This window comes from Hyaena hyaena, unplaced genomic scaffold, assembly GCF_003009895.1.
Source record: "Hyaena hyaena isolate Hyena2069 unplaced genomic scaffold, ASM300989v1 scaffold_100, whole genome shotgun sequence".
Taxonomy (NCBI): domain Eukaryota; kingdom Metazoa; phylum Chordata; class Mammalia; order Carnivora; family Hyaenidae; genus Hyaena; species Hyaena hyaena.
Genome location: NW_024080732.1, coordinates 835,817 through 853,948, shown reverse-complemented (window position 1 = coordinate 853,948; position 18,132 = coordinate 835,817). Strand labels below are relative to the sequence as shown.

Genomic DNA, 18,132 nt, shown 5'->3' with positions numbered 1-18,132 from the left:
GAGGATGCAGAGAAAGAGGAACCCTTTTGCACTGTGGTGGGAATGTAAACTGTTGCAGCCACTCTGGAAAACAGTCTGGAGGTTCCTCAAAAAATTAAAAATAAAACTACCCTATAACCCAGCAATTGCACTACGAGGTATTTATCCAAGGGATACGGGTGTGCTGTTTCGAAAGGGGCACATGCACCCCAAAGTTTATAGCAGTGCTATCAACAATAGCCAAACTATGGAAAGAGCCTAAATGTCCATCGATGGATGAATGGATAAAGAAGATGTGGTGTGTATATATACATATACACGTATACGTATACGTATACGTATATATGTATATGTATATACACACATATACGTATACGTATATGTATATATGTATATGTATATACACACATATACGTATACGTATATGTATATATGTATATGTATATACACACATATACGTATACGTATATGTATACACACACACACACACACATATATATGCACAATGAAGTATTACTCCGCAATCAAAAGGAGTGAAATCTTCCATTTGCAATAATGTAGATGGAACTATAGGGTATTATGCTAACCAAATTAGTCAGAGAGAAAGACAAATATCATATGACTTCACTCATATGAGGACCTTAAGATACAAAACAGATGAACATAAGGGAAGGGAAGCAAAAATAATATAAAAACAGGGAGGGGGACAAAAGAGACTCTTAAATATGGAGAACAAACAGGGTTGCGGGAGGGATTATGGAAGGGGGATCGGCTAAATGGGTAAGAGGCTTAAGGAATCTCCTTCTGAAATCATTGTTGTGCCATGTGCTAACTAACTTGGATGTAAATTATAAAAAATATATTATTAGATAATCACCAAACCAACAATACATTCCCCTTAGGTTATTAGGTTGGCTCCAAGAGAAAGCCTTAGCTTTAAAAAAAAAAAAAAAAGGAAGAAAGAAAGAAGGATCCTTAAATTCCAAAGAGCTGAGTATGCCATCTTCCAGCAACCTGCTTATTTAATGACTAAAAACTATGGTTTGGGAAGCTATAAAGATCTCCAAAAATCTTACTAAAGACACCCTAGAATTACAATGGCCAATATGGGAACATTCCAATTAAAGGAGACTCTTTATTTAAGAAGTACACTTAAAAGCAAGTGCCTGGGGGGCTCAGGTGGTTGAGTGGCCGACTTGATTTCAGCTGAGGTCACGATCCCAGGGTCATGGGATCAAGCTCCACATCAGGCTCTGTGCTGAGTGTGGAGCCTGCTTAAGATTATCCCTCCCTCCCTCCCTCCCTCTCTCTCTCTCTCTCTCTCTCACTCTCTGCACCTCTCCCAGCTCAAACTCTCTCTTTCTCTCTCTAAAATAAAAAAAAATTAAAAATAAAAAAAGGGGTTCCCAAATCAAACAAACAGAATGGGATGGATACCTATTTTAACTGGTGTAGAAGCTTCTAAAAGCCTTCAAGATACCAAAATAGCTTCATTGAAAGTTTCATTGCAAAAAGCTAATGAAAAATTAAAGACACAAAAGGTATCTAAAACAATACCTAGGTCTCCCACATTGCACTCTCTCAGGGGTCCATCATCAAAAAACTGGCTCAGAAATCAAGGTTTCATATGCAATCAACTGGGATACTGGAAAAATGGTTTCCTCAAAGGTCCTGTGCACAGCCTTCAGCACCAACTCGAATGCTCCCATATCTGCCTCTGAAGGAGGGAACCCACTGATGAGACTGAGGGATTTTTCTGGTAAAGTGCTAACATTATTCCCTTAAACAGCCAAGGTGAAACTGAAAGTAAAACTAATGAAAAAATCCTTACCAAATTCTGGCTGACACTGGAGCTACACTCTCTAAACCCCACTCAGAGTCGGCGATGGGATCCTGAAAGACTGGCAGAAGCTGGCTAAGATGAGAATTCTTACTAGAGTCAGCTCTTCCTTATGTCTGTGCAATATCCAGTAGAGAGAGGAAAATAAAATATCTTTTGCATCTTCTTTGGGGATGCCTCTTGAGTGCAAGGGGTTTTTCAATACTGCCAGGAATATATACTGTTTGTCCCAGCTTGAACTTGACAAAATATGCGAAAGGGCTTTTTTTTTTTTTTAAGATTTTATTTTTAAGTAATCTCTACACTCAGCATGGGGCTTGAACTCACAACCCCAAGATCAAGAGTCACACACTCCCCCGACTGAGCCAGCCAGGTGTCCCTGAAAGGACTTTTTAAAGTAACACAGTGGTCAGAAGTTGACCAGATTGGATCAGAGCCTGGTAGGAATTTCTTTTTAGGCCTTCTCCCCTAAGCTCAAATAAAATTATATATCCGGAAAGAAAAAAACTTCTGAAGGATTTTTTTGTGGAAGGATTTGCTAAAACATTCCAAAGGCAAACAGCTCTAAATCCAGAACACAGAGATCTTCGATTTTCATCTTAGTTGGAAATCTTACTGACAGAAAAAAAAAAAATCAAATTAAAGATAATATACTTTAAATGGGTGGATCAACCTATGCTATCATTTAAGTTACAACCCAATTCCTTGAGAAATTAAAAGCAACTGTCCTCATCTTACAAATCTTTGCAAAACCAGAAAGGCAGCACCAGAAACAATTCAAAGTCCACCTATCCTTCTCATCAATCCCCAAACCTCCCTTACTTTTCTCAAAAGGTTTGTAAGGACTGTAAGAATTCTGACTGTGGGGACCAAAAGTACTTCTTAGAAGAACTTGCACTCTTTCCCTGTGCTTTTGAGAGGTAAATGCTCTACCTGTCTGTCTCCAGAAACTCTTTCTAGACCATCCCTAATTCCTAGGATGGAAGAAAAGAGTAGGGAGAGACTTTTTATGAATACAAAATGCTACAGAGCTCCCTTGTCCCAAATCTGGTTCACGGCTTCCATAAGATTACTTTTAAGGACAACTACAAATCTTAAGTGTCCTCCCCACAAATATTAGTAGAAAAAGCTTTCAGCATCTATGTAGATAACCTCATTTCATCTACCAGAAACCTGATTTGGATCCAAATGCTTTTATAAACTAGTGGGCTGTGCATTATCATACCCAACTTACCACTAAAATTTTATTATTTTGGGGGCGCCTGGGTGGCTTAGTCGGTTAAGCGTCCGACTTTCACTTAGGTCATGATCTCTTGGTTCATGGGTTCGAGCCCCGCGTCGGGCTCTGTGCTGACTGCCAGCTCAGAGCCTGGAGCCTGTTTCAGTCTGTGACTCCCTCTCTCTCTGACCCTCCCCTGCTCACGCTGTCTCTCTCTCTCTCTCCTAGAAATAAATAAAACATTAAAAATTTTTTTTAATTTTATTATTTTTTAATTTTTATTTATTTAGAGAGAGAAAGCATGAGTGGTGGAGGGGCAGGGGAGGACAGAGAGAGAGACAGAGAGAGAGAGAGAGAGAGAGAATCTCAAGCAGGTTCTGCACTGTCAGTGCACAGCCCAATGCGGGACTCAACCTCACCAACCATGAGATCATAACCTGAGCCGAAGTTGGAAGCTTAACTGACTAAGCCACCCAGGTGCCCTTTTATTGCTAAAATTTTTAAATGAAAACTATAAGTCTCTCTTTGCATATGTCTGCATGTTTATATGTATACATACATAAGTGCATTATAGATGTGTGGTATTTTTTTCCTTTGAATGGTATTGCCAAAATTAATGTGTATTTAATTGGCTTAAAAACAAACAAGTGTTTATATGAATTAAGTATTCCTAACATTCTCAGGAATATGATAGAAACTAACCCAAATGGTCTTCAGGTTCACATAATCTGGGAAAATATTTGGTATTAAAGTTAATTTAACTTTGTTGGTTTAATTAAAATAAACATGTCTTGGGGCACCGGGATGGCTCAGTCAGTTAAGCATCTGACTTCAGCTCCAGTCATGATCTCACAGTTTGTGAGTTCGAGCCCCATGTTGGGCTCTGGGCTGACAGCTCAGAGCCTGGAGCTTGCTTCAGATTCTGTGTCTCCCTCTCTCTCTCTCTGCCCCTCTCCTGCTCACATGCTGTCTGTCTGTCTGTCTGTCTCTCTCTCAAAAATAAACATTTTTAAAAAATTGACATGTCGTATCATCAGCACTAAATATAATGCAGACATACAACATTTATTCTACACGGGTTTACTAGATAGTCTCATGTTATCTATATGACAATATAATATGAATATGTTATCTATATTATATCATCAACAGGAAAAACAACAAGATGGCGGCTGACTTTGTCTAATGTCTCATGAAGTCTCTGTGGGTAGTCTACACAAAAGCGTATGCTTCTAAAAATTATTAAATATATTCATTCATACATTTTCCAACATGAAGAATGCTGGGTTCACAACCGCTTACATCTCAGTTTTCACTAGAAATTAGCATCTAAGGGTTAAAAATTCTAAATAATATGTAATCAAAGCTACTGGAAATAATAAGAGAAACACCTCTATATCCAAGCTTCTCTTTAGAAAGAGAAGCTATCATGAATGGAGAGGCATTTTTGTTGAGGGAAAAGAAATTTCGTCCTAAAGTGAGACTGGTTATTTCAGAATGGGAAAGTGGAAAAACACAGGGCAAAATCTGAATGTAAAAAACACCTAGACTGTTTGTAAAAAAGGAATGCTGGGAAAGGAATTTTATGTGTGGTCAAGTTGGCTAAGATTCAAATGGATTTATCTGAGGGGCGTCTGGGTGGCTCAGTTGAGCATCTGATTCTTGATTTAGGCTCAGGTCATGATCTCACGGTTGTAGGATTGAGCCCCGTGTGTGCTAGGTGTGGAGCCTGCTTGAGGTTTTCTCCCTCCCTCTCTTTGAATAAAAAAGGAGTTTTAACATCAAAAATAAGCTGGTACAAAATTAGAATTTGGTTTCTCTCTGTTAAAACGACAAAGTTTTCTTGGATCACCGGTCTAAACGAAGTCTTTCTGACCCTGAGCTAACTGGAAATTTGCAGACGGCTCCTGGAAGATCCCAAAAGATTTATTCTCTCTTTTAATACAAAGGAGTATGTAAAACTAACTGGGCTTATTTGCTATGTTAAATTGTATGGGAAGTATTGTTAATAAAGGAGTAACACTAAGCTTTCTTTATATTATATCTGTGTAGGTATGTAAGTATTCCAGACGCTGTATGAAATTCTTGGATCTCTATGTGTCCTACAATAATCTTATCAATATAATTCCACTTATTATACTGAAAGGTTGTATATCACAGAAATTACTCAATTCCCTTATCAAATGAACTCTCATCATTTTTAAGTCTTCGTCATTTGCAGAAAGTTACTCTTCCACTCTGATGCTCTTATGAAAGTGTTTTACAGTACTTCACCTTCAAAGAGAACAGGCGTGTACTTGGGAAAGAACTTTGGCAAGTACAGGTTTCTGACAACTTTAGGATCATAAAACTGTCCTCAGTAAACATTCCCCGAATTAAGTCCAATAAGACACTTCTCCTTGTTAACAAGACACAACTAAAAACTTGGGCTATACTACCGGAGCCTTGACTGAAATGTCACATTTAAGAGAGATATTTGTAGACTCAGATATTGCCAGACAGCTTGGAGGAACTGCTTGGAAAAATCATTTGGCACCTTGCTTATAAAAGGTTCCTACAGTCTTACCAGATGAGTAAGAAAGATCACTTACTGGTAGGCCTAGAAACCCCAGGATATTTAGGGGAAACTTGAGAAGAGAAAATTCACCTAAATTACAGGTATCGAAGGTAAAATCTGATGGGGAATCCTTGGCTTGGCTTCCTGGCCTCAGAGATTAAAGATTTCAATCGGATTCTTTATGAAAAGGTCCACAAAGCAGTCTCAATAGGAGCTTATATGGCTTATCGCTATTCTTGTTGCATTTACGTACTTAATCAGGCCAAACAGGCCAAACTAATTTTAGTGCAAACAAATTAGTGTCACCGTGATCACATTTAATTTTAAAAATGGGGATAACGGTGGAGAGAAAAATTGTTCACACTTTTGTAGATATTGGATTCTAGTCCTGTTCATTTTCTTTGAGGTTTTGTTATATACCCATAAACTAGATTGGAGTCTAAATTCTTCTGGTTTCTTCAAATATCTAGCTATGACTCTCCAAACTAACATCTCTAATTTCCTTCCACCCTTCTGATTTGGAATCAATAAAGACAAAGACTGCCCTTCAGTCTCCTTGAAAGAGACCTTCCACACCGGGTCCTCCTCACCAAGATGGCAGCCAGACTCCCTGACTATGAAGAGAAAAGCTAACACCAAGGTAGACTACTCCCACCCAAGCCACTAGAGCCAAGACTTCATACTTTAAACATAAAATCCTTTCCTCCTCCTTTTCTGTCCTTCACTCTGGCACTGGCCAGGAAAGATAACACCATCATCTGTATGTCCCAGGCCATTGCCGAGGGGGATACTCCAACCTCCAGAGAACTGCTGGATGTACCATAATGCTGGTGACTCTGCTGCTCCGCCTGTCACAGACTTCTGATTTCCAACGTCCCAGTTTCTCTGAACAAACTCTGCCCCATCTCTATTGCATCAGACTCTCTAACCCTGGAGGTCCATTTCTCAGTCTCTGATGAACAATTCCAGGGAACCCAGGGAGCCTTGCATCCAGGCTCTACACAAAGAAAGGAACACAAGGCAAGGGTAACCAGAATAAGAACCACCTGTGTGGTTTACAGACCCTTAGATTTTACTGGCCTTCATTCTGGCCCTGTGCCAAGGACACGACTGGGAATTATCAGGGAGCATCCACAATTCAGTTTTAGCCCCCTTTGGCAGATCCTTCCTTTCCTGGTTAGGAGTACAAATGAGGCTATGATGAACTTCTCCTCAACTCTTAAAGCAATAGCTGCCCAACAAAAATCCTTAGACTCTCTGATCAAAGTTGTTCTTGATAATAGGAAGTCCTTGATTATCTTAAAGCTGAGCAGGAGGTCTGTACAATGGCCAACACTATTTTGCTGTACCTGGATTAACACTTCAGGGAAGTTGAAATTCAGCTACATAAATTCACTGAACTAAGCCACTTGGCTTAAGAAAGTGACTCAACATGGTCTTTCTTTAGTTGATTTTGACTGGCTTGGCTCTTGGGGGCCATGGTTTTGAAGTGCACTCCAGATACTGGGAATTACCCTCTGTGTAGTAATCATAGCAATCTCCCTAGTGTGTGGTATTTCCTCAAAAAGTTGTAAATGCGTGTTCACAGCCAGTAACCACCAAATGATTGCCCTAAGATTGGAATGTCAAAAAAGGAATGAAGAGAATTACTGACTGAAAAAAATGTGAACCTGAAGTCATGACCTGTGAATCCCACAGAGATTCAGCAAAAAGAAGTCATGCCCTATGAATAATCACAGAGCATCAGCAAAAACTGTTAGAACTTCAGAGCAGTAGCTGGGAGTGGCGCTAATGCCTTAAATTTTCATCAATCTCTCAGTTAAGTTAAAGTCTGATCAAAAGGGAGGAACTATTAAAAAAAAAAAAAAAAAGACAATAGGGCTAAAATGGAGTCACTTGTGCTAAGCCCAGGTCACAAAACCAAGACTTAAGGTAGGGGGTCGGGGCAGGGGGGGGGGGGGCAACATTCTAACCTAACTGTAGCTTCAGCCCCTCCCAGGAATGTAACCTTAGTCTGGAATTACTTGGTCTGCACTAATGAGATAATCTGCCTGACAGGACCCCTGCCATCCTCCAAAGAAAGGTGACCTTACCTGAAACAATCCACTCTTTGCTAGGGACTTTCTTGTCCTGCCCCCTTCTGCCCATCAAAGTCTTTTGTTTTGTGCAGCTCCTCAGAGCTCCTTTCTGTTTGCTAGATGGGGCGCTACCCAATTCATGAATCATTGAATAAAGCCAGTTAAATCTTTAAAATGTACTCAGTTGAGTTTTCTTTTTTAACATTCAATACTACTATGTGTCAGTCACTCTAGTGTCACTGGACTTTCCAAACAAAACAGATTGGAAGGCGAAGTGTGAACACACGGAGAAAGATTTAATCCAGCTGAAGGTTTCTCAGCTAAAACAGCACCCCCTCACACACACACACTGCTGAGAGAAAAGTGGACAATCGTTCTCTTTTGTCTGACAAGTGCTGATGAAGTGTCTTGTATTTCCCAGGTATTGTGGGTAATGTGCTGACGAATCCAGGCAATTTCTTCACTCACTGCAGAGCCTGGCAGGCAGCCTCCAAACCAGAAGTCAGTCCTCAAGGTCAGCCACAGGCAGAAGTCCCATAACAACAACAGAGACACCAAGTACCAAGTGAGTGCAGGAGGCAGCAGGGGAGAGGAACACCATGAGGACGAGAGCCACTGTGTGTGACAGGTCAGGGTGGGTCTAAAGCTGTGTCCCAAAAGACAGGAAGGCTTGGGGTCATTGGGCAGGTGCAGAAGCAGCATTCTAAAGGGAGCAGCACATGCAAAGGCTGGCAGGAGGGTTGAAAGGGGGTTTTGAGAGCCACATACCTGCTAAGTTGGCGATAATGGATTGAGAGAAATGTGAAGCGAAGAGGTTTAGTCTTGAAGACTTATGATGAAAGCGTCCTTTCAAAAGCATGAAAGATGGACTAGTAAGACGGGGCTAAGGAGGTCAGGTGATGGATCATTGCAGTGATTTGCTAGGACACCAAATTAGTGCAGGCAGCGGGAACAGAGAGGGAAAACAGGATATGTGACATGAAGGAGGGCTGAAAGGCTCTGGAACCTTTAAATGGGAGGGTATGGAGGAGGAAGAGGGCAGCTCCTAAGAAACGAGACTCAGAATTGGCTCACATGTCTAGGTTACTGATGGGGAGATGGGCTGGTGACAGAGGAAAGGGATGTCAGGAAGGGATCTGGCTTAGGGAAGAAGTCTGGGATTTCCACTTGGTAATGATTTGCAGAAGAGTATATAAACATGGGTGTGGAGCTGAGAATAAGGCTCAGGTTGGATACACAGACTTCGGAGAGAATATGGTGGATAAAGATGTCATGAGGACAGTCTGGCAAACAGCATATTGGAAAGCAGTAGGCAGTCAGTCCAGGTGCAGAGAGGGACAGAAGGGATGGAGCAGGAATGAACAGAAAGCACCAAGACAAAGCTGTGGGGAAAGGAGATGCATTAGGGGAGAGGCGAGAGAAACCGGGCCACACAGTCAGGCTGGGACGGAATGTCAAAGACATGCTGGGGTGCCCATTCTGAAAACCAGCCCTCTGAATAATGAGAACAGAATATTTAGTTAGAAAGGAACTTAGAGATCACCTGGCCCAAACCCTTCATTTTAAAGTTGAGGATATATAAGCCCAGAAAGTTACCATAGTTTTCCACAGAAAAGAAGTAAAAAGATAAATGGACCATAAGGTCCTTGCCTGAAAGTGAGCTGGGAAAGTGGAGAAGCCAGGACCGAGAGCCAATAGTCTTCTCTTGTATTATTATTATGTGCAGTTATGCTTTCCAACATACTTTATATACAAATGATCTGAATTTTCTGATATCAGGTGGGCCCCTTGTGTTATAAATTCACACAATTAGAGACTCACTAAATAAATTTTCTGATTCCTAGGATAAGTTCTCTTCCCTAAAGCCCTGTATTCTCTTCGAAACCCTCTCTGCTTTTTAGTGCCAAGGAACTTATGCCTGTTAGGGGCAGCTCCATCAGGGACAGAGATGGTGACTCAGAGAATGGAGCACAAATGAAAATGGGGAGTGGGGTTCCTGACAAGATGATCAGACCCCACAGGAAACTGGCCATCTGGAAAATCAAGGAAGATCGACTCAGACTTAAGATTTGATGAGGCCATGGCGATCACACAACTGGCCCGCCCAACTGGCCAGGGCACAGGCGGGTCCCCGCCTGACAGTGGAGACGTGGACGTCCAGAAAGTGTCAGTCTGTCCCTCAACCTTGAGTGTTCAGGAGTTTGCTCCTCTGCTGGCAGAAAGAAATACACTCCAGTGTTTTCCAAAGGATAATGAGCAAGAGTGTTTAAATAGAATCCCCTTGGATATAACTTCCTGGAGCTATTTTAGGGTTACATTCTATGGAAATCCAGATCATTTCCGGCTGCCGCTGCACCTGTCCCCAGATCACTTACCAGCAAAGGAGAAATTGTCTAATAGGTCTGTCCTGGCATTTGTGCTCACCAGGCAACAACTCATTTTCTCCTATGTCTTCTGCAGTATCTTCTTGGCCAATTTAAAGTTCACTGGAAAAATCCTTTCTATGTCTATTACCATGATATAACTCTGAGTGGGCATCTCTGTAAGGTCGGTGGCTCAGAAGAGGTTTGGTTAAAACAGGTTTAAGCCTGGGGCACCTGGGTGGCTTAGTCAGTTAAGCGTCCGACTTTCGCTTAGGTCATGATCTTGCGGTTCGTGGGTTCGAGCCCCGCGTCGGGCTCTGTGCTGACTGCCAGCTCAGAGCCTGGAGCCTGTTTCAGTCTGTGACTCCCTCTCTCTCTCTGACCCTCCCCTGCTCACGCTGTCTCTCTCTCTCTCTCTCTCCTAGAAACAAATAAAAAATAAATAAATAATAAATAAATAAAACAGGTTTAATCCAGAAAAGAAGGCAATGAATTCTGGACCCAGGGGTCAAGGGTGTGGCTCTACCGCTTATCTGAAGTCAACCTGGCAGAGAACAGCAGTGGCGACTCCAACAAAGGGAACATGGGGCCAGTGCTCGGAACAAACTGGAACAAAATATGCTCAGGAAATGTTTCAGAATACAAAAGAGTTATGTTATATGAGCTCTGAGAGACGTCTTTGAACTCTGGCTCAGTGACGAGATCCTTGTAAAAGAAACAAATTTGATGAGTCTTGTACACAAATCAGAAATAGACAGGAAAGGAAAATACAACCTTATCAACAACCACAACCACAACACAACCACAACATCAGGGGATGGGACTGCCTCCAAGAGGTGACGGACACAGGGACAGGTCTGCAGAGGAACCATGTCCAGGAAGGGAAGTCTCACAAGGCAACCACCTGCCTGGCTCACCAGATCCCAAATCAGGCTGACTGAGGTTTTTTAAAAGGGATGCTATCAATCCAAATCCAGAGGGGGAAGGAAATGTGAAGGAAATGAACATTTGCTGACTGTACATTACACGAGGAGCAGAAAACACTGTGCTGGCAGCTTCTTGTATATCAGCTCATTTTGTCCTCATTACCATACTAATGAGGGGAGTGACAGCCTCATTTTGCAGCTAATAAAACAGGTAACATGACTAAGGTCATAATGCCAATAAGTGTAAGGGCATGTATTTGACCTGGGACTAATTATATGTGGACATCGTTTTTGATTTTGTTTTTTAAACAGGTCCTTAGTGATTTTAATTTCCTTTCAGATTGATTTCATTCACTTGACAAATATTTACAGAGAAACTGTTATATAAGATACCACTATTCTAGATGTTGGAGACACAGCAATGACTAAAGCCTCTGCTTTCAAGAATTTCGTTCTAGAATATAAGTACTTCAAAGCCTCATTATTTCCAATTTTGAGTCACAGAGAGGAAAGATAGGGAACCAGTGACCTAAGGAATTTTAGTAAACATCCACTTCTAGGAGAGCTGAACTGCATGCATACTCGGGAGCTTACCAGTCTTCATTATTCTGACTTATGTATAACTTAAACATAGACCCACAACTTCAATAGATAATATGAAAGCTATCACACAAGTCAATGGTAACAGGATACAAAATGTGCCCAGACCAAAGAATATGCAACCGGTAGACACTCTATTAATATCACTAGAGAATCACTTGAGGAAGTAAAAGTTTTAGAAGGAAGTGGAAAGTTCAGTGTACTCTAGCCAAGAAATTAAAGACTTTCTTCATAGCTATTTGCTTAATGCACAAATAATATCATCAGTGAAAGAAAAATGCTTGAGAGGATAATACTTAAAAAATATTACTTCAAGCGTAGGGCACCCGGGTGGCTCAGTTGGTTAAGCTGTAGTCTCTTTATTTCGGCTCAGGTCATGATCCCAGGGTTGTGGGATCGAGCCCTGTGTTGGGCTCTGAGCCGAGTATGGAGCCTGCTTGAGAGATTCTCTCTCTCTCACTCTGTCCCTCTCCCCTGCTCATGTGCTCTCTCCCTCTAAAAGAAAATAAATTAATTTTTTAAAATGACTTAACGCTCTAACCAGAGAGAAATAAAATAAGTTTCCCATGAAGAGCAAAAGAATATTCCTCAAACTACTAACCTGCCTTTAACCCAACTCAACAGAAAATAAATTAATAAGTTGGCCCCTGGGATAACAAGACAACCAAGTGTTGTCTAAGCAAAATGTGGATGCATGAGCTATGCGGCAAGGTGTCAAGAAAATAGGTGGGATTCTTCACTTATGGACTAGACCCTCTAGACAGACAGAGAGGGCCCTTCCAGGAGACTCACACAGGCCAACTCATGAAGAAATCAGTCTGGCTAGTGGTGGACACCCACTCAAGTCAGATAAAACTGGTACAATGTCACTTGTCCTCACTGTGAACTCCACCCAAAGGACAAAGACACAGGATTCAGAGGGAGATGGAATTTTCTATGTCAGACTGTTTGGATTCTAACTTTACGTCACTGCTGGACGCTCCCCGCCTTCACTTCCTTCTTGCTCTATGAAGAGCGGCAGAAGGCAAGGGAGAGGTGGACCCACACTAGCAAGGCAAAGGGTTTCAGAGACTAGAGGCCCCCCTACCCTTCCAGGGCAAGAGTTAGAAAACAAAGCTTTACAAATGTGGCAAAATGGTAACAACTGGTTAATCCAGCTGAAAGGTATGTGGGTTTCACTGTACTACTCTTTCAACTTTTCTATGTACTTGATATTTTTCTGAAAAAAAAAAAAAAAAAAAAGTTTGTGTAAACAAAAAGATGTAGCTTCTGTAGCTTCAGAGAGGCTGAGATGGAGAGGGTGGAAATATGGTATCAATGCCCATATCTGGGGGCACCATTCAGTGACAAACTGGATAACTCTAAATTTTAAATTATCAGTTTGTACCGACAACCTTGGAAATTAAAAAAAAAAAAAAAAAAAGGAGGCTTAGGCCAGGCCCTCTGTCACTTCTGATGTCTGTTTCTTTCTCTCTCTCTCCTTTTTTTATGTTTATTTTGAGAGAAAGAGAGAGAGAAAGAGAGCAGGGGAGGGGCAGAGAGAAAGGGAGAGAGAATCCCAAGCAGGCTCCAAGCCTCAGTGCAGAGCCTGATGTGGGGCTTGAACTCACAAACCGTGAGATCATGACCTGAGCTGAAAATAAGAGTTAGATGCTTAACCAACTGAGCCACCTACATGCCCCTGATGTCTGTGTCAATAGGCTTAAGCCATGTGCTAGAGTCAGCACCACGGTCCTCTGCATCTGACCTCTGCAGTCTGGGGTCACTCTTCTCCCCGACCTTCTCAGACAGTGTGGCAGACACTCTCATCTGAGGACGCTAACAATACCAAAGGATTAATCAAGAGCAGTTTTTCCTATGCTGTCAATGTGGAAGTGGAAAAATTAGTTGCCAAGGGATGAAATCCATTCGAATGACAACCTATTCTACCGCTGGCCTTTCCAGGAAAGTAGGGAGTGGAACTTTTTAATGGGAAAGGAAATCTGTTATTCTATATACATCATCATTCACTTCATGACTTAGCCCGGAAGGAAGGGAAATCTATTTGAGTTCAGCGCCTGCCTGACTAGCCCCTTATTGACCTCCCCATTCTGTCTGGGCCCCTTCAACCCCACCCTCTATGAAGAACAGAGGACCAAAATATCTCCCCTCTGTGCTCCGCAAGAACTCATGGGGCACCACAAACCCTCCCCGGAGCCCACAGCCTGATTTCCAGGGCTGGGATTTACCAATGTCACTCAGCAAGGTGAGGATGGCTCCTTCCCGCAGGCCACAGCAGTTCTCAAACTGGTTCAGGTACTGTCAAGAAGTTGAAAAGAAGCATCAGAGCAAGTGGCCCCCTACCACCACCAAGCCCACAATGTGTCTTCCCAGCTGAAGTCATGGGAGTGCCAACCCCAGCCCTGGGCTTTGAGGACCTGAGGCCTGTCAAGGCAGCCTGGGGAGCAGAGCTGGTAGGAGTGGCCGAGGTGGAGAGGGAGGAAGCAGTCGTGGAACTCCCAGAAGCACTCCCGTACTCATCGGTGAGGTGTCTGAGTCATTCTAAGATGAGGTATTTTTGGTCTCACCTGAGCTACAGTTCTGAGGGGGGCAAGCCAGAGGCTACACTCGGCCACAGTGGGACCACTCCTCCTGAGAGTCCCGCAGAAGGCAGCGTTGGAGGCACCCGCTGAAAACCACCCTCTGACCATTTCCCCCGACATGGCCTTGCCGGTGGGATGATGGCGGTGGGTGGTGGTAGGGAAGATTTAACAAACACTTACTACATGCCCGGGACCTGGCTAACCTCTACACAGATGAGCTCAGTAAAGCTTTACTCTACATGGTCTCATTTTATCCTCCCACGGCCACAGAGGTAAGTACCTCACAGGTGAGGAGCCTGACACTGGGGGAGTTCAGGGATCTGTCTCCTCACACAGCCATTCCAGGGCAGCACTGGAATATAAAACCATGTCCATTGGAGGCCCGAGCCCCAACACTTGTCCTCTCTGCCCTCCTGCCCTCTGGGCTCAATATGCTGCTGGCAGCTGGCCTTGAATGAAGACAATGCAGAAGAGAACTTCCTACCTGAAGGTTAAAGTTATTAACTACTATTTATATCCAAGAACATCCAAGAGCCCGTTCCCTGAGCTGGGCACACACACTTTGGTCTTTCCATCAGTTCCGGCTTCCACATTTGCTCATGTGCTGGCCAAGCTTGTCTCTCTGTGCCCAGGGGAGTAGGTTTTGAACTCTTGAGAGGAGGGAAAGACAGACTACCTCATGTGGAGAACAGAGAGAGCAGAGATCCCAGGCGCTCTGGGCAGCAGCGCCCTCCCTGCCCACCCCCATGGTTGGGGCGGGAGGCGGCCTGGACAAAGACCACGCAGAGTACAAGGGCTTCCTGCCTCCCACAGATCATCTTGTGCCCCACGCCAGGTCATTTACGCTGAAGTCTGCGTCATCTTCTTCCCTGGCTGACTGGCTCTTTGCTGCCTATGAGATCAAGTCTCAAGTTCTCTGCTGGGCTTCAGAGCCCTCCGTAAGCGGGCTCTGAACCATCCACTCAACTGCAACAACATGACTCTGACTTCTCTTTTAAATAACTGCATTTAGTAATCGGATGATTGTCAAAGGTTAGGAAAATAAAGAGGAAAATTGAAGCATTGTCAAGTTCCCCATTTCTCATCCGTTATCAGTCCCCTGCTTGTAGGTCATGCCAATGACTGCTTACATCCTGCAGTAACACTCCCAGGATCTGCCCGCCTCCCACTGCAGGAGAAAGCCACCCACGAGTGCAGATCAACACTCATGGGAAGTTTTCTTCACAAAAAGAAGGCGGAAGGGGCCAGGAAAGTACTGAGAACAGCACATGATGCTGAGGGCCCAGGAAACTGCCATGTCAAAACAGAAGTGCCTGGGTATCCTGCCCACCCCCACCGGTTACAGTATCTTCTTCCAGAGTGAAAAGTTAGGGGAGATGCGTACTAACAGAGCGATCTCTTTTTCAATACAAAAACAACTCTGTCATCCAGAGCTTTTATTTTTCCTCTCACTATGTGGCATCGTTCAGTTTCACAGATGGAGAGGTGGCCCGCAGTGGGGCTCCCATTGGCTGGGGCCCATGCTCTGCCACTGTAACCATGTGAGGCCTGGTCACGAGCCTCACCATTCTGGGCCATGACATCCATCCTTCATACAGGAATCATAGTTTTACCCAAATCACAGGGCTGGTGACAATCAAACAAGGCAACATATGAAAGCAGGCCATGTTTCGCACAATGCCGGGGAGGTGGGCAGACATGACCATCCCAGACAGGGGGCTGCCGCCACACACCCTGAAGTGTACGTCCTAGCAAAGAGAAGCGAACGTACTAGAGGGACGAACAGCCAGAAGATGAGTCAGGGGTGGCCCTGGCGTATCAGCCCAGTCCCCTGATTACTAAGCCAGCCCCTTCCTGCTCTACTCTGTGACCCTGTGTGCAGTGCCACCACATCTCTGGGAGAAAATTCCTCCTAATAAGGACAGCGGTGACGCTGGCACCGAAGGACGGCAGTGGCCCTGACGTGCCTCAGGAAGAAAAGTTTGTTTTGGAACTTATCCAGTCCTTCCCCGTCCTCAAAACCTGGTGATTTTTTCCTTGTCATTTTAGTAATCACTGTGCAGGACACACAGCAAGCCCTTCCCTGACTTTCTCGTAAGAGCTTCTGATTCAGGCTCTTGATTCACATCACACGCATGTGACCCCACCCGGAGCATGGAAGAGGGGGATCTGAGGAGGAAACACAAGCCAAAGTCACTGTGGCTGCCTGAGCCTCCTGGTGATGAAAGGGGTGAAAGGCCTCCCCGCCGCTCCCTGCCCAGACAGGCTGCATCCCGCCCCGCCACGAGACGCACCTTGCGGAGGTCTCCTCCTTGGCAGTACTCCATGGCCAGCAGAGGCAGGTCATTGGGAGCCAGGTTCTGCATCCCCTCGGGGACGTCCCGGGCAGCCACCACGTTGGGGTGGTTCAGCCTAGGAAGGAGAGGCCAGTGAGGGAGACACCCAGACTTTGGGCTTAAGCCCATTTCCATGTCTCAGCAAAGCTTTATGGCAAAGGCCCGGACTAGCCAAGGGCCCTCGGGAATTAGCAGGAGGACAGAAGTCAGGAACCAGCTACTCACCTTGGTGCCCAGTCAGCTAGCATCCACCCAGCTCTACTTTTAGCACCGTGAGCACAATGGCTGTGAGCGCATCATGTGCAACTGAATTTTCTTTAGAGTGCCCCATATCAAGTCCTCACTGTACTTCGATACTGCTTCTAAAAGCAGAGAAAGTAGAGGGATTTCCAATCTCATGCCATTCCAGTGGGGACAGGGCATGTGTGTGTGTGCGTGTGCGTGCGTGTGTGCGCTCGCGCACACGCATGAGCACGCAACCAAGGTGACACCTTCCCCTTTTAAGGGGTTCGTGGAGGGAGCACCTGTTTGAGGTCTTGCAAAATTACTGGGTTGTGAGTTTACCTGAGCACTCACCCAAAGCCCTCACTACCTGGGAGGGCAGCAACCGTCCCGGGACTGACAGACAGTCCCTGTCTCCACACTAGAGGAAGAAGTATCCGCGGTGGAGAGTCGCATACCACCTTGGGATTGGAAATATAAGAAGGGAAAAAGCATCTTTGCTGACAAAGGAAAATTCACTGCCCTTGCTATTTTAAATTACTTAATATAACAAATAAAACTGACCAGGGGCGCCCGGGTGGCTCAGTCGCTTAAGCATCCGACTTCAGCTCAGGTCACGATCCTGCGGTTTGTGAGCTCGAGCCCAGCGTCGGGCTCTGTGCTGACAACTCCGAGCCTGGAGCCTGCTTCACATTCTCTGTCTCCCTCCCTCCCTCTCTCTGCCCCTCCCCAGCTTGTGCTCGCTCTCTCTCTCTCCAAAATGAATAAACACTAAAAAATAAAAATAAAATGACGAAAGCCCTTGGAAAGGTCCAGTGTTGGACACTAACAGCCACTCCCCTAGAAGTCATCTATCTGTTATCCTGATTGAGGGACTAAGGTTTAGGACTCTCTTTTCCAGATGCAGCTGGTGGGGGTCTTGCTCCGGAGGGCTCCCTCCTGATGTCTCTTCGATGCCCTAGGGCCCCTCGGCTCCTGCGGTCTCCTGGTCCCCCTACAATGACAGCCCTATCTTGGCTTGGAGCACCAGCCCTCACCGTCTCATGATCTGGATCTCCAGGCACCAGCGTTCTCGATTCCTGGGGCTGAGCTCCTGCCGGCACTGCTTGATAGCAATCTGCTCACCTGTTTCCTGTGGAGAGAACGTGCGCAGGGACAAGATTAGCAGGACTAACATCCAAACTCACCCAGAAAGCCATGAGTCAAACCTAAAATTGTCTCCTTAGGGTCCAAGGATGGACCGCATCACCTCTGGGATCCCTAGACCTATGTTAAGTATCTGCTGATAGATGTCCCCAAGTCACCAGCCAGCCTGTCAGGCTGGCCTCCATATGTCCATCTCTCCCGCGTTTCACTCTCGTTTCTATCCATCCCGAGGCTACGTCAAGGCCTTGTTTGGGTCCCAACTCCTCCATGAAACCTCTGCTGAC

The 18,132-nt window shown here is 44.7% G+C and overlaps 1 protein-coding gene across 1 annotated transcript in view; it reads right to left on the bottom strand.

The window, feature by feature from the left end:
• IKBKB (inhibitor of nuclear factor kappa B kinase subunit beta) overlaps positions 1-18,132 on the bottom strand; it is a 74,029-nt gene that overhangs the window by 35,332 nt on the left and 20,565 nt on the right. Inside the window, exons 3-5 of the mRNA XM_039235587.1 lie at positions 17,740-17,834; positions 16,439-16,556; positions 13,791-13,860 (exon numbers count right to left, since the gene is read on the bottom strand). Of these exons, the coding sequence (XP_039091518.1) occupies positions 13,791-13,860; positions 16,439-16,556; positions 17,740-17,834 (283 nt within the window). The remainder of the gene's footprint in view (positions 1-13,790; positions 13,861-16,438; positions 16,557-17,739; positions 17,835-18,132) is intronic.